We start from the raw sequence: 15,789 nt of genomic DNA, 5'->3' as shown, positions 1-15,789 counted from the left end.
GTGAGAGGAGGAAAGTGCTGCTTAGAGGGTCCAGGCAGCGGCTGGAGAGGGGCTCAGGAGCGCACTGCTGAGGATACATTGCCATAGGAGGGAGAGGTGGCAGGACATACTGACTGTGCCATCACACCTTCACTAACAGCCCCATCTGCACCAAGCACAGGAGCACGTACCACCCCTCCCTGCTTGGGTAAAGTCATCCACTACCCCTGAAGATTCAACATTAATATCCAATAACACAAAACAACAGGAGAACCAACTTGGATGGCTGTTGTGTTTTAGATCAAATCGTGATTGAAATTGATTTTTACAAGCCCCCACAGAACCCCACCCACTTCAATCTGTGTCCCTGGGCACAGATCAATCACTCAGCAACCTAAATAAATAAATAAATACATATTATTGTTTCTAACGGATCGATGGATGCGCGGATGTGATCCAGGCGGATGGGACTCACTGACACGGTCAAGGAAATTGTAGAAGACTCCTCGTAGTCTTACCCGTGGACTGCAGGAAGTGAGCTCCAAGGAGGGGTACAGGCCGGGGGAGAGAGAGAGAGAGAGAGAGAGAGAGAGATGCAAGGAATTAGGGACAGAGGGCAAGGTCGTGTGCTTTGAAGAGGGCAATAGCAGTAACTGAGTGGGGAGTGAAGGGGTAGGGGCGGGGAGAAAGTTGCAGGGACACAATCACAGAACTACAGGAGATGTGAACATAGCAACAAAGTTTCCCTTCACTGGGGAGAAACATCACTGGAAACCACAATACAAACCAAAAGCAACACTGGAGAGCACAGACAAAGGACATCAAGGGTCAGAAGATTAGATCCCAGGAATCACAAGGTGGGGGTGGAGTGTGCCAGAGGAACCCAAATAAAAATAAACCAAGACCTAGCCAACATAACAAAAGCTCAGCCCAAGTCAGTGAGGGGGAGGAAAGGGAAGCAAGAATGTGACCTTCCCCAAAAAGTGATGCTCCCTGTGTGTGCGCCCGGACAGTGCGCTGCTGCTGCTGTGCCGCACGGTGCAGGGGAGACAGAGCACTTGGCGGAGTGAGGCAGCTAATTGCTGGAGCCCATCCCTCATCTCCATATGCAGTCTGTGTCCGCTGGCCCCGAGCCAATCCCCTCTCACCCCCGCCGCTAATCGCGATGCATTATTCACAATCACAATTATATACCGACATGCGCAATCCGCGCCGCACCGACACCAGCTAATTTCCCTAATTTTGCAACTCGACTATTTGTGAACAATTTTTTTTTTATTTGCCACTGATGTATCTGCAAAAAAGCAGAAAGCAGTCCCAGTTCCCAGCAGCAGCAGCATGTCTCGGCGAAAGCAAGCCAAGCCCCAGCATCTGAAATCAGACGAGGAGATCGGGACTGAGGTGCTCCCTGACAACGGTAAGGGGAGGGGGCGCTTCTTACCTATCGCTGTCCTTACTATTTACCAAAAAAAAAAAAAACACTTTCACCCCATCACATCCCGGTCAGCATCTCACTTTTCCCATACACCCCCTGGCCAGTGGGTACTTCCATATCGTTATCTGCAAAAGTACCGATCAGAACAACTGGGAGAAAGTAACCTTTTGTAACTATCTGTCATTCTTTGCATGTCTTCTATTCATCTACTTGTGTTTATCATCTCACCATCAGAATATTTCTTTATTGCGTTTCCACAGGTCAGTATTTGGAGAACATAAAAGAATTTTATTGGTTTGCTTTATATATTGACTTTCCTGCTAATACCTAATAGTCCTGTGTTACACTATGTACACCTGCATAGCAGACAATGGGCACAGCTCTGAGAGGAGCTGGTGAGGTGTAAGGGGTGTGTAGAGGTTGTGTGTGTGTTAGTGGCAGGGGGTAGTACACTCAATAGGTATATGGTGACCTTTCCTAGTTGGATAGAAGAAAGAGGAGCTGCAAAAAGTTCCAGTGATCAGCAGGAGCTTGTATCCAACCCAGTCTGTGTTCTTCAACTGCAAGTATTAGGGGAATAGGGAAGGGAGGAGGAGGAGGGGGCTTGCTCATCTTGTTTTGGAGATGGAGAAAGATCGAGGCTTGTGAAAGCTTTTCCGGAAACATCGTGCACTCTCATGTCTCAGACACAAGAAGAGGCTGCTTCAATGTCTGCCACTGCCCTCTCTGCCAGGGAGCTGCTCCCAGGTTCAACCAAAGGTGAGGGCATCCCGTGGGCAGCCACTGTTTGGGGCTAGTTAGGGGGGTTGCATAGGAAACCGCGCTGCTGCGTGTGCTTACACGGTTACTAGAAGGGAGAAGGGCAGATGGAACAGGATAAGAGGAGCGGGTCCCATAAAGAAGCAGGGGAGGTCCTGCATTGCCTGCTGCCTCTACTCCTCTCTCCAGCCCCTAGACCCACAGCTGCTAGGACTACAGTCCCCCCGACTGCACAAACCCGGGGTGTTTATTTATATTTTACCTGCAGAGGATATTTTTTATTCAGTTTATTTTTAATAGAAGAGTGTTTATTTTGAATGCAGTTTTCCTAAGTCTCTTACCCGAATTATGTCTCAGCTTTCCTTACTTCCCGCAGTATATTATAGTTTTATCACAGAGATGACAAAAGTGCTAATTGCTTGTTCCTGAGATAAGTATGCTGTCCAGACACCGATCTAGTCCCATCCTGCAAGGCCCTGTGCTGGCAGAGAAATAACTAACTTAGAATACATTTAAAAGTCTAAACTTTAATTTCAGTCACTTCAGTGAAGTCTCATGAGAAAAGTAACAGATCCATATAAGCAGCATAACCTTCCTATTGTGTTGGTTGGCATTTCTAGGAACATGAGAGCAGATACATCTGCCCGGTGACAATTGGGCAGCTTTGCAGCCTCAGAGTGCCCCTATCACCCTCACTAATAGCAGAGAGGTGCTGTGCAGGAGAGGCCTGGCTTCATGTCCCAGATGCTGCTCTCTATTATTCCATTAAACAGAACAAGCCATTGTCAATTTTCAGAGGACTTTTCTGGATTTGTGGAAGAAAGTATCTTTCTTGGGAACTGTTTTTATGGCTAAGAGTGAGTCTTATCTGTGTCAGCAGAGATTAGAGCAGGAGATATGGTAAAAAGAAACGCTTGCATATGGTGTGTAGATTAAGGGCAAAGGATCTTTTTGTCATGGAAATGTTTTTCTGTTTACTTCATCACTTAGCATTTCTTACACTTGGTTTGTTTTGTATTGCACTCAATGACTACACGATCAAATGAATGGATTTATTTCTGCAGAATCAGAAAGACAGCCTTTCCATCAAAGGGGCTACACTGCATCCCAGTAAGGATTTTTTTTTGTATTTTTTTTTTAAGCTTGATTATTGTGGGTCTGAATAGCTCAAAATCTCCTTTCACTATAGCCACAAAAATTATACTATGTAAATAATTCTGGAACTGCAAACTGCATTTTGCTAAACAATATCTTATTAACAAAAACTAAATCCTTATAAATTAAAAGTAAATACAAATATGTGAAACTTCTATGGAAAACTAGATTACAAAAACTTTGTAGATGAGGTCAGCATGATAGATTAATTTAAGTAATCCATATAACTAAGGATATCATGAGACATAAGGTATTTACAGACATGTTTCTCTATTTGTTTTTCAGAGCACATACATCTTTCATACATAGCCAGACTACACAAAAACACAATGTATGTTAAATGAATTACCTCCTACAACAAGTGTGTGTGTGTGTGTGTGTGTGTGTGTGTGTGTGTGTGTGTGTGTGTGTGTGTGTGTGTGTAAATATATATATATATATATATATATATATATTTGTAATTATTAAGTGTATGTGTGTTGATTTCTCGCTTACCATGACATTGTTTTTATTTCAACATGATTTGGGAACTAAATTATCAATGTTAAAAAAAACTCTGTAAAATAGACATGAATCTAAATGTATTCTTATTCAGTTTTTTTTTTTGTTTTTGTTAAAAACAAACACATAATGGACTGTTTAAATGTAAAGAAACCCTATTTGTTATGAGTAAATAAGAGTTTGAGGTCAGTAAAAGTGATATTTTATCATGTGCAGTTTTATTTGTTACTGTGAACCCAAATCTTATATTGATTTTGAGTATGGGTCTGGGTGCATATTAGATTACATAGATTTAAAATGTATTTTTTAAATGTATTTATTGTTGCATTTATTAGTTGGGTAACTAAAGTAATGTTAACACAGGACAGACAACACAGTGCGAGTGTCACTTTAAGCAGCTTTAAGAATATATTTTTTTCTTTTACAAATTTAGGAGACAACCTGCATCAGACACAGAAAGAATTTAAGCTCGTTTACAGTATATTACAGCTAGAGACAACCATGGTTTCTGTCCTTAGACGCTCTGATTAATACTGAATAACAAAGAAATGCTATAGTCTGTACCAAAAACAAAATGGAAAAAACAAAACATAGATGGACAACTTCCCTTAGATGAGTGTTTCAGTTTCCCAGGTTAATATAGAGGTGAAAAGTACACCATTAACAATTAGGAATTTGTTAAACAAGTGATTACTTTTATATGCCATGTGAGTGAAATCTGGCAAAAGTGGGTCAGGTTTCCTCATCATGTCGAGCTAATCCTGACGAAGTCTTCCTATTGATCTTAAAGTGACCAGAAGGATATTTTTTTTTCTCTACTATTGTACATTGATTGTGGTAGTAAAATCTATTTTCTCCTAAAATATTAATAAAAAAGTTATCTTGGTTTAAACGTATGATACCAAGACAAGAAATACAGTAAAAGACAAATGATTATGAGATTATTTGTCATGGCAATGAAAATGCTGCATTTAGACAACAAACGTTGATATTTATATTATTGCATCTTAATTCCATAAAATGTTGAGAAAGCTTGTAAGGTAGTGCTGATAATAAAAGACATAGCATACTGGTAAAGTGTATATATATATATATATATATATATATATATATATATATATATTCTTTAACGTGGTTTGTATAGGTTGAGAACCTGAATATATGTATTTTTACCAACACATACAAATATATAATCACTGTTGCCTAAGGTCAATATATTTAAATTATTTAAAAAAAAAAATAGCCATATTAAAAGCATAATAATAGCATTTTCTTATTTGTTCCCCTTTTTTGCAGTGAATAATAATTTAGGTTCTAGACATAGGATTTGGAAGCAAACATACTTTGCTAATCGCTTTACATATTTTTGTGTGCACAATGCAGTTTTATTTAAATTGTTTCAAGATAGCCTATTAGTGTCTTGTTTCGAAGCATTAATGCCCAGCATACACTAGAGATTAATTTTGTTTGGTGACATTGAAAAGGTGGGACTGCATGAAGTGCCAACAGGTTTCCAATGGCTTGTCCCTGAGGGTGGGTGTTTAGAAGTGCTTTGACAAGGCTGGCTGATTTAACCTTTGCCTGTTTTGCCCTGCCAGGGGTGGCCACTAGATGTCAAGCTCATAATACAATTAGTACATCTGTGCAGTTGACCTTGGCAGCATGGTTGCTTCAGTTGTGATAAGTGTTAACACTAGAATTGAGTGTTACCTAGAGATCCTGCTACATGCTACACAGATTAGCATGTGCCGGGCGTCTTTAATAGGACTATTTAAGCAGGAAATCATGTTCTCTCGGTGCTATTTAATTTCCATGTGTACTTTGACAGAAAAATCAGATTAATCTAGCTTCACTGACAATTATGTGACAATTCACCTTCAAAGATTATACATTTTTATATTATTTAACATTATAGGCTTTTACTAAATAAAAAGATATAATTGTAACACAAATATTGTATCATAGATAGGGAAATAGTTATACACATATTGCATAATGCCTATTGTAAGCTCTAGTGTGTGTGTGTGTGTGTGTGTGTGTGTGTGTGTGTGTGTGTGTGTGTGTGTGTGTGTGTGTGTGTGTGTGTGTGTGTGTGTGTTTTGTATCAACTTATAATAATAATAATAATAATAATAATATTATATGTCAGTAGCCACATATTTTTTCATATGTCTATTTTATTCATATCATCCATACAAAAGAGAACAGGTTTCTGCAAATCAACACAAATAACATGCAGTGCGGTGCAGCTTTGAAATACAAATGATAGCCATTTTTACTGCATTGGAATGGTTAGGTCCCAACTTCAGTGTTCACTTCCCACAAGTCATGTAGTTGATGCATATTTCTGAGTAATTTACGAGATATACAGTAATTAATTAAAATAATTCCGACCATATTAAAAATCTGAATCTGAAGTTGTATCTAAAATATTGTGTACCTTCAAGGTGTTGTTATAGATTATAAACCTATGTGACAATATCTATTCAATGGATAAAATGACAATCGGCTTAAAAGAAGAATAAAAAAACAAAAATATGAATCTTTAGCAATAGAAAATAATTATTATTTTGAGTAAAAAGTTAATGGCCACTTAAAAAAAATCCTATTAAAGAATACTATTTATCTTCTAGCTACCATAATGGGATGCAAGTTATTAAAACCTTTGGTAATAAATGACACACTATTTTATCTTTAAATAAACACATTTATCTGTTCATAAATATCCCTTTCAAATAAACTGTTTCAAAAATATAATAGAATGAAAATATATAATATAGCTACCCTCTGCAATGCAAAATCCCAAGAAAGGAAAACACCTCAAGTTAAATAACAACAAATGCTTCAGTATTAAAATGTGTTTCTTTTTAATCTGTGTATTTGCTAATGATATTGTAGATGGCTAAGCTTTCCTCTATTTACACAGTGTTTAAGTAGCTAATGGATTGCTTTCATGATTACAAACGTAAAAAAAAAAAAAAAAAAGAAGACAGTTGGTGACTATGCCACAGGTGGTTGTTACTTAACAAATTCTGAGATTTAGGCCACTGAATAGATTCATCTAAATATGCTACATCTATAACATTGTGCATAGCAATAGTGCCCTCCACTGTTCAATGTCATGTTGACAACCATTGTGGTTTTTGAAAGAGGGCAAAAATTTCTTTTGAGTCTGGAATTTCATCTACATTGTTGAACACAGTAGGGGTCTCTATTTGTCTCCTCCTGTTTCACAGCTTGGTCCCTGTATGTGATAATTCATTTTCTTTTATGGGAATCAGAGCCATCATAAAGAGTTAAAAAAAAAAAAGACTTAATTTGCAAGAAACCATAATGTCCTCAAACTATTTTCTAGAGTACAGTAAAATACCTTCCCGAAAAGCATCTTGCAGCATTTTTAAATGCAGCTTTTTTTTTTTCCAGATTTATTGCTGTTTACTAAGTCAATTAGGAAAAAAGATTTGCATAGAAATCTTTCTAGTATAATATATAACAAGACAAGGTTTTCATCGGTGATAATGGTATGTCTAATTTATGTGTATACCTGAATGTTACTTGAGTGTTTGAATCTAGCACGAATGGTATACAGCAATGCAGAATTGTCTTTTGTTACTATTTGGTGACAGTGAACTAGTAACTATAGCCTCCCACATAATATGCTAAATCAATTTTAATCCAGTAGTTAATGATATGTTCAATCACAATTTAAAACGAAATACATTAACAACCATAGTTCACTCATTGCCATATATTAGCATAACGAAAAAGCTTGGCCTATCATGGTTAACATTGTGTTATGAACCACTTTCTTTAGTTTGTGTTTCCATGTAGATTAATGTTTTTTTTAAATAAAACTTTGTGCATTTTACACTTCCAACTTTATGCTGACTGCAAAAAAAACTGTAGGCTAATAATTTTATAAAAATGATTGTAGATGAATACAGCTGGATAGTGGAACATATACAATAATTAGATAAATGTCTAATTTGCCAGTACAACATGTTATATACTGAATGAGGCTTTTTAGAAATTCAAATATATTGCAAAAAAGGAGAATTCTAGGTGTGTAAAAAAATCAATCATAAATTAACAATTTGCTAGAGATAACAGCACTAAGCAGTCATCCTTCATAGTATATAATCTAAGAACTGTAATATTATCCCCTTGATTTAATATATTGGTATATGCTTCATGTGGTACTTACTATCTTAAAAAATAAAAAAGTTCTTACAATGTATTCCACAACAAATTCAAGATAAATATGGATGTATCCTGTGTATAAGATCTTACTGTTTAAGAAAATGTCGATATTTTTTCTCCACTGTTTAACTGGGAAGAAAAGTAGGTTCACAATAAACAAATGGACCAGCTTTCTTGGCACGGGAGAGCTTGCAATCTAGTGGAAATAAAAACACCATATAGGCAAGCTATTTCTCATGGCCATCACATAAAGTTGAAAAATGTAATATTTTTACAGAAAAGTGACCTTTAGATATATTTACTGCTTAAACATTTGATTTTCCTCTAGTTGTTAAAGATAGCTTAGTATCTTACCATTAGGCCTGCTTGTTAATAAGCTTTTTAATTCATCCTTATTATTTTCTTGTGCGCAAAAAAAAAATAACCTTAAAAAATATATATGTACACTATACTATACTTAGTGCCTAAATAAACTGATATTGCTTTATCAGCTATTACTTAGCAAGTCCATTAAGAGCAGGAGCAGCAATTAAATATTAAGCAGGCCTGCTAAACATAGTTTTCTTCAGTGTATGTGACACTTCTCATTTACTCAAATTTTACTTAACTTAATGGAAAATACAGGGAATCTTAATATATGTGTTGGCTGTGTTGTTCTGTGTACTATCCTTTTCTTCTTAAAGCCACACATCAAACAAAAGTGTAATTGAAGTTCACTGCAAGATGTTGTTTCACATAGCGGCCTTTATATGGAGCAGTGCTGCTTTGGCTAGAATAAAAATGCATGTGCTTTGCAAATAGGTGAACTGGGTATTTTTGCTTATTTTTCTATCTTCTGAACAGAATAGTACAGTAAACATATAGTTCTGTACAAAAAGATATGTCACCAATATTGCTTTGTAATCATAAAATTACATTTTGAAGAAGTGTTTATTTCCATTAAACACTTATTTAAAAAATATTTTAGCTGTACCCATTTCAAGAAATAATAACAATTGCCTTGTTTCTATTTTTGCTTTCTTTTTTTGTATTTTCTTCCCTGTTCTTAGACCATAATAATTCAAAGAAAAATTCACAGATTGAAAAGAAATATATTTTTTAAAACTAGTTAGTTTAGTTCATCTTCTATTATTATTCATCGTGTATTAAACTCATTCCAGACACCTGTTTAAATATATTAATAGTGTATAGTCTATAGTGATGCTGTTAAGTAAAAGTAACTGTTGTGAACGACCAGGAATTTACATGTGCATGTTCATGGAGGTATGTCAGCACACTACTGTTTCACAAGAATACGTAAAAAAAAAAAAATCCGACAGTGTTAATTCATCCAATTCTACAGGAAACCACTTGAAGAGAAACATGCCTCTTGTATTTTTAAACTGCTGTAAAAAGCCAATTCTGAACATGGTACTGTGTTTGATTTAAAAAAAAATGCACTACAGCTGCTCTCAGGGATACACACAGTGTAACTGCATAAGCGGATCCAAAAGTATTCTTGAACGAGCAAAGCACTTTGCACCTCAGTTCACATAGAAAAGGTTTTTAGAGTTAATATCTGAAATTCATGCAATTTAAAAGCTTTTTATTTAATTTTATTTACTTAACATGATCTTGGCAACCTATGAAATAACATTTAGATAAAATCATATGTTTAAGTTTATGATATTATTTTAAGAAAATATTTTAGCGTCATTGTATTATATTAAAATGTTAATTCACTATAAATATGACCTTATCATAATAATATTAACATAAATAAAATTTAAGAACATTGACTTTCAGTTAAACTTAAAATAGTACAAGACATATATGGTGAGACATGTTACATTTAGTCTTATGCTTTCAGCTTAATATTACCATGCTTTGATTTGATATACTCTAGGTAGGTGCTTATTTATTAAGTAAGATTTATATAAAAATTGAGCAATGGAAATTATTTTTGTTTACATTTTAAAAAATCTGTGTGACATGTGTTACATATTGTAGAAATTATGTTAGTATGTGCAAAAAGATCAGTTAAAATGTAATTAATTAGTTGTTATGCATTTACCAAGTATTCAATATATTTAATAAATTCATTAGTATCCTAGTAATGCCTGTATATATGTTTACTTATTAGTCCTTTTATATATATATATATATATATATATATATTTATTTATTTATTTATTTATTTATATATGTCATATATTAATGTTATTGCCTTATATTTAGCATTTACTACATTTTTAAATATTTTATAAAATAATTTATAGAACATACATAGGATTTTTGGGGAATTTCTAAAAGAAAGTATTATTGACAAAAACATTTTTTTAAATAGGATATTTAAAAAAAATAATCTTACTGTAAATGATATAATCCTAAAAAGTGTAATAGTTTTTGGTTTTAACATACACTATAAATAATACACTGTATTTAAAATAAGCATTAAAACAATACAGCAGTGATATAGTGAATAATTTGTTTTCAGTAATAGTAATCTTACAGTTTAAAAACAATTTTGATTTGTCGCCTCCTTTCTGAACTGTACCTTGTATTTGCTGCGGTCTTTTATTCTGTCTGACAAAAATATGTTATATGTTCGCAATATCCAGAAAGATAATTAAAATAACAGAGCAATAAGTATTTGTTCCTAATAAGCAGATTCTAAAATACTAGATATGTATATATATATATATATATATATATATATTAGTTTCTCATTCCAACACAGTTATTTATTTGATCAGGTGTGAATTAGAATTCTGTTCATTAAACATGCTTGTTATTCAGCACAAGAGGGTAACGCAAGTCAGAGGAAGTGACTGCCTACAACAGTAATTAAACATGTGTAACCAATTAGTGGGTTTTCTACAATGGCGCAAGCATATAATTTACAGAGTCTTTCTATAAGAATAGATGAAAATAGGTACAAAACGTGTGTCTGACTACAGCATACTTATGTTTAAACATGTCAACAGAAATGTAGTTTAAATATGTAATTCTTAGTTTGTTCACAAATCTGTGAACTCAATTCTGTGTCGCAATAACATGTAATTTTAGTTCTCTGCTAACAAAATATGGCATTTGACAGCATCAATTACTTTTGTGGAGGATTAGCAGTTAAGTGTCAGGTATTTTTGTGTACTGAACATACAATTTACATCAAGCATTTAGTATATATTCATTTTCTGCTAGCAAGAATTTTGCATATACAAGAACCTTATTTTATACGAAATTGACAAAATGTCTTTAAAAGTACTTAGCACTCGGGTCAAAGGTTAATGTCATTAAGATCTTATAGCATTGGTGTGTTCACTACAAAGAACAACCAGATCTAATAATAGTTAGTACATTTAATTAGTAAAATGATTATTTATTTATTTTTAGTTATATAATAGGTGCATTTTCTTCAGCCATTTTTAGATATGATTGCAATTCACAGAAATGTCACTAAATGTAAATAAATTCTTACTGATCCAATAATTATATACAATTATATGACTCAGATTTGTATAAAATACGTAGTCAGAGTCCTCACTTCAGTAACAGGGGCTCGGTTTGTGCTGTCAGGTACTGCTTCAAGTTTAAAAGGTTACAGATTAGTTTAGCAATGGTAAAGTGAACTGGCAAAGGCATCTCTAATTTTGCTGGAAATTAGGAAGCTTGATGCTAAAAGGGGAATCCGAATGACCCCATCAAAACTTGATTTGTACCCAACAGACAATGTTGCGGTGAATTGTATGAAAATATTGGAAATCAATGACTTCTATGGAATTTCATTAAGAAGCAGTATCCACAATTGATAGAGCTTCATAATTTGATGGATTGTGCAAAGAAAATATTAGCTAGGTATAAGGAGTCATAGAAAATTGTTGAAGTGGTGTAATTTGTACAAAATAAAAAGTATTGATTTTACTTGTGCAAAATTTTCGAATGTAAAGTGGTTTATCTTTTTACTTAATAGCTTATGCAATCTTTTGATTTACTTGTAGCAGTACCTGGGGAAGGACCAGATGATGGTGATAGCGGGAATGAAAGCCGAAGTGGAAGCGAGGAAACCAATGTTTGTGAAAAATGCTGTGCTGAATTCTTCAAATGGACCGACTTCTTAGAGCACAAGAAGACATGCACTAAAAACCCTCTAGTGTTGATTGTTAATGACGATGTAGCAGCAGCCGCTTCAGAAGAGTTTCCTGAGCCTTCACCCGCAAGCTCTTCAAGTGATCACGCAGAGAGTGAGACTGCAGAGGAAACTGTCCTGGTAGAAAATAATGACATTTGTGATACAAAAGAAATAGAAAAGGAAGAGGAACCCATGGAGGTTGAAACCACTGAAGAAAAAACCTTCCCAAGTCAAGAAGACTCAAGCACTGCTAATCCTCTACCTCAGTTACCTGATCCATCTTCCATCACTAATTACAACATGCCAAACACTAATGTAACATTAGAGACTCTGCAAAGTACAAAAGTGGCAGTAGCACAGTTTTCACAGAATGCACGGTGCATAGGTGGATCCGGTGCTGCTACCGCAGCTACAGCTATGGCAATTCCTATGATTCTAGAACAGCTAATGGCACTACAGCAGCAGCAAATTCACCAGCTGCAACTTATTGAACAAATACGCAGTCAGGTGGCACTGATGAATCGTCAGCCACTACGTCCTCCATTGACCTCTTCAGTTCCAGTACAAAATCCTTCAAATCCCTCACCCAGTCAGCTGCAGGGCTTTACCACACACTCAACCCTTCAGTTAACACCAGTAGTCCCATCAACCCTTGCAGGACCAATACCCAACAATCAACCACCATCATTTGAGAACCCACAACATACATCACAACCTGCTTCTGGGGCAAGTACACCAAACATACCATGTTCTGTAACTTGTACACTTACTGAAGCAGTCACAACTTTATCAACTAATGCTAAGTCAGCATCAGTAACACATAGTCCTGTGTCCAATACTATAACTAGCTCAATTCATCCTCAAAGTTCCTCAACCCCTCCATCCATTGGACATGGAAATATTCTTACTTCACCCTCCAGTCTGTCAAGCCCACTTCTACCTCAGAGTTCCTCAAATAGTGTGATCTTCCCCAATCCGCTTGTCAGCATAGCTGCAACAGCTAATGCATTAGACCCTCTTTCTGCACTCATGAAACATCGTAAGGGAAAGCCACCAAATGTCTCAGTATTTGAGACCAAGTCAACCTCTGAAGACCCATTTTTTAAACATAAATGCAGGTTTTGTGCCAAGGTCTTTGGAAGTGACAGTGCTTTACAAATCCATTTGCGCTCTCATACAGGAGAAAGACCTTTTAAGTGTAATATATGTGGAAATCGTTTTTCCACAAAAGGCAATCTGAAAGTTCATTTTCAGAGACATAAAGAAAAATACCCACATATTCAGATGAATCCTTACCCTGTTCCAGAATACCTCGATAATGTCCCAACTAGTTCTGGAATACCGTATGGAATGTCTCTTCCTCCTGAAAAGCCAGTCACAACATGGTTAGATAGCAAACCCATATTACCAACAATTCCAACATCTATTGGGTTACAGCTTCCTCCCACAATATCAAGTATTAACAGCTATGGTGATTCCCCAAGCATTACCCCGATGAACAGATCCCCTCAAAGACTATCACCTGCTTCCAGTGAATGCAACTCTTTTTCACCAAGCATAAATCACTCTGAATCCTGCATGGTAACATCTGCTGAATCTCCACAATCTGCACAAACAGTAACTATTGCTGTCCCAAAAACGGAACCCATTGTATTGCCCCCTACAGCTGCAAGGACAGGTGAGCAACCTGTGAGTGGACATATATCTTCTCCTGTCACCACATCTATTCCTACTCTTACAGATACCAGTATATCAACAAGCCTCCCAAACAATGTGCTTCCATCTATGTCTGAGCAGTTCAAAGCAAAATTTCCATTTGGTGGGCTTTTGGAGTCTATGCAAACATCTGAAACATCAAAACTGCAACAATTAGTTGAGAACATTGATAAAAAAATGACAGATCCAAACCAATGTGTAATTTGCCACAGGGTGCTAAGCTGTCAGAGTGCTCTTAAAATGCATTACAGAACACATACTGGAGAAAGACCATTTAAATGCAAAATTTGTGGACGTGCTTTTACTACTAAAGGCAATTTGAAAACCCATTTTGGTGTTCATCGGGCAAAGCCGCCACTAAGGGTTCAACATTCATGTCCCATTTGCCAGAAAAAGTTTACGAATGCTGTAGTCCTACAGCAACATATCCGTATGCATATGGGTGGACAGATTCCAAACACCCCATTACCAGAGGGCTTCCAAGATGCAATGGACTCTGAGCTTTCTTATGATGAAAAGAATTTAGAAACAATGAGTAATTATGATGATGACTTTGATGATAATTCTATGGATGAAGAACTAGATATAAAAGACACAGTAAGTGACTCATCTAAACCACTTATACCATACTCTGAGTCATCGCCTGCTTCACCTCCCACTGTTATTTCAAGTATTGCGGCTTTAGAAAATCAGATGAAAATGATTGACTCTGTTATGTGCGCACAGCAATTTATTGGTTTGAAAACCTTAGAAAATGGGTCTGGGGACAGTGATCATTTAAGCAATGATTCTTCATCTGCTGCTGGGGATCTTGAGAGCCATAGTGCAGGCAGTCCAGCAATGTCTGAGTCCTCTTCATCAATGCAGGTTTTGTCACCTGTACATAGTCATAGCGAAAGCATAAGATCAAAATCTCCACATGTAATTAATCAAGAAGAGCCGCCAGAACTACAGCTTAAAAAAGAAAAGTCTGACAGCCCTTTACCTGCTTCTGAAAGTGAAGGTGCATTGGATCTGACATCCACTAATCCTGGGAGACCAATCATCAAAGAAGAGGCTCCTTATAGCCTGCTGTTCCTGAGCAGAGAACGTGGTAAGTTTAAAAGTACTGTTTGTAATATCTGTGGCAAGCCTTTTGCTTGCAAAAGTGCATTGGAAATTCACTACCGCAGCCATACTAAAGAACGGCCATTTATTTGTACAGTCTGCAATCGTGGGTGTTCCACTATGGGTAATTTAAAACAACACTTACTGACACACAAATTGAAAGAGCTCCCATCTCAGTTATTTGAACCCAACTTTACTCTAGGTCCCAGCCAAACTACTACTAGCCTGGTCACCAGCACAGCGCCTGCCATGATCAAAATGGAAGTGAATGGTCACACCAAGCCGATCTCATTGGGTGAAGGTCCCCACCTTCCAGCTGGAATCCAGGTTCCTGCTGCACCACAGACAGCGATGAGCCCAGGCATCACTCCTATGCTGGCACCCCCACCACGACGAACTCCCAAGCAACACAACTGTCATTCGTGTGGGAAGACCTTCTCCTCAGCAAGTGCACTACAGATACATGAACGTACTCATACTGGTGAAAAGCCATTTGGTTGCACAATCTGTGGTAGAGCATTTACCACAAAAGGGAACCTTAAGGTAAGGTGAAATCTCTCCAGTCATACAAAAGAAAAGTAAGGATTTGCGGAACAACTGTCAGTTCATTTAAAAAAAAAAATCAGAATTTATATAGCTGCAAATGTCATTGTCATCTCATAACATAAAATAGCATAATAGCTAACCATTGCTTAATGGTGAGCAGAAAGCTTTAATAGTATGCTAGCAATGTATGCACATGCTGCAAATGAGCCATTGGGGGTAATTCTGAGTTGATCGCAGCAGCAAGTTTGTTAGCAATTGGGCAAAACCATGTGCACTGCAG

The 15,789-nt window shown here is 36.2% G+C and overlaps 1 protein-coding gene across 6 annotated transcripts in view; it reads left to right on the top strand.

The window, feature by feature from the left end:
* Window positions 1-15,789, top strand: part of SALL3 (spalt like transcription factor 3) — a 56,456-nt gene that overhangs the window by 34,168 nt on the left and 6,499 nt on the right. For 2 of the 6 annotated variants that reach the window (XM_063923323.1, XM_063923319.1), the window contains exons 3-4: window positions 12,010-14,949; window positions 15,166-15,506. In XM_063923323.1, the coding sequence (XP_063779393.1) occupies window positions 12,010-14,949; window positions 15,166-15,506 (3,281 nt within the window). Of the gene's footprint in view, window positions 1-656; window positions 1,397-1,903; window positions 2,174-3,203; window positions 3,284-12,009; window positions 14,950-15,165; window positions 15,507-15,789 lie in introns of those variants that run through there. The other 4 variants (XM_063923321.1, XM_063923320.1, XM_063923322.1 and 1 more) reach the window with 4 other exon arrangements.

This window comes from Pseudophryne corroboree, chromosome 5 (genome assembly GCF_028390025.1).
Source record: "Pseudophryne corroboree isolate aPseCor3 chromosome 5, aPseCor3.hap2, whole genome shotgun sequence".
NCBI classification, from domain to species: Eukaryota; Metazoa; Chordata; class Amphibia; order Anura; family Myobatrachidae; genus Pseudophryne; species Pseudophryne corroboree.
Note: the sequence above shows the minus strand (reverse complement) of the source record. Positions and strands in the feature narration are given on the sequence as shown.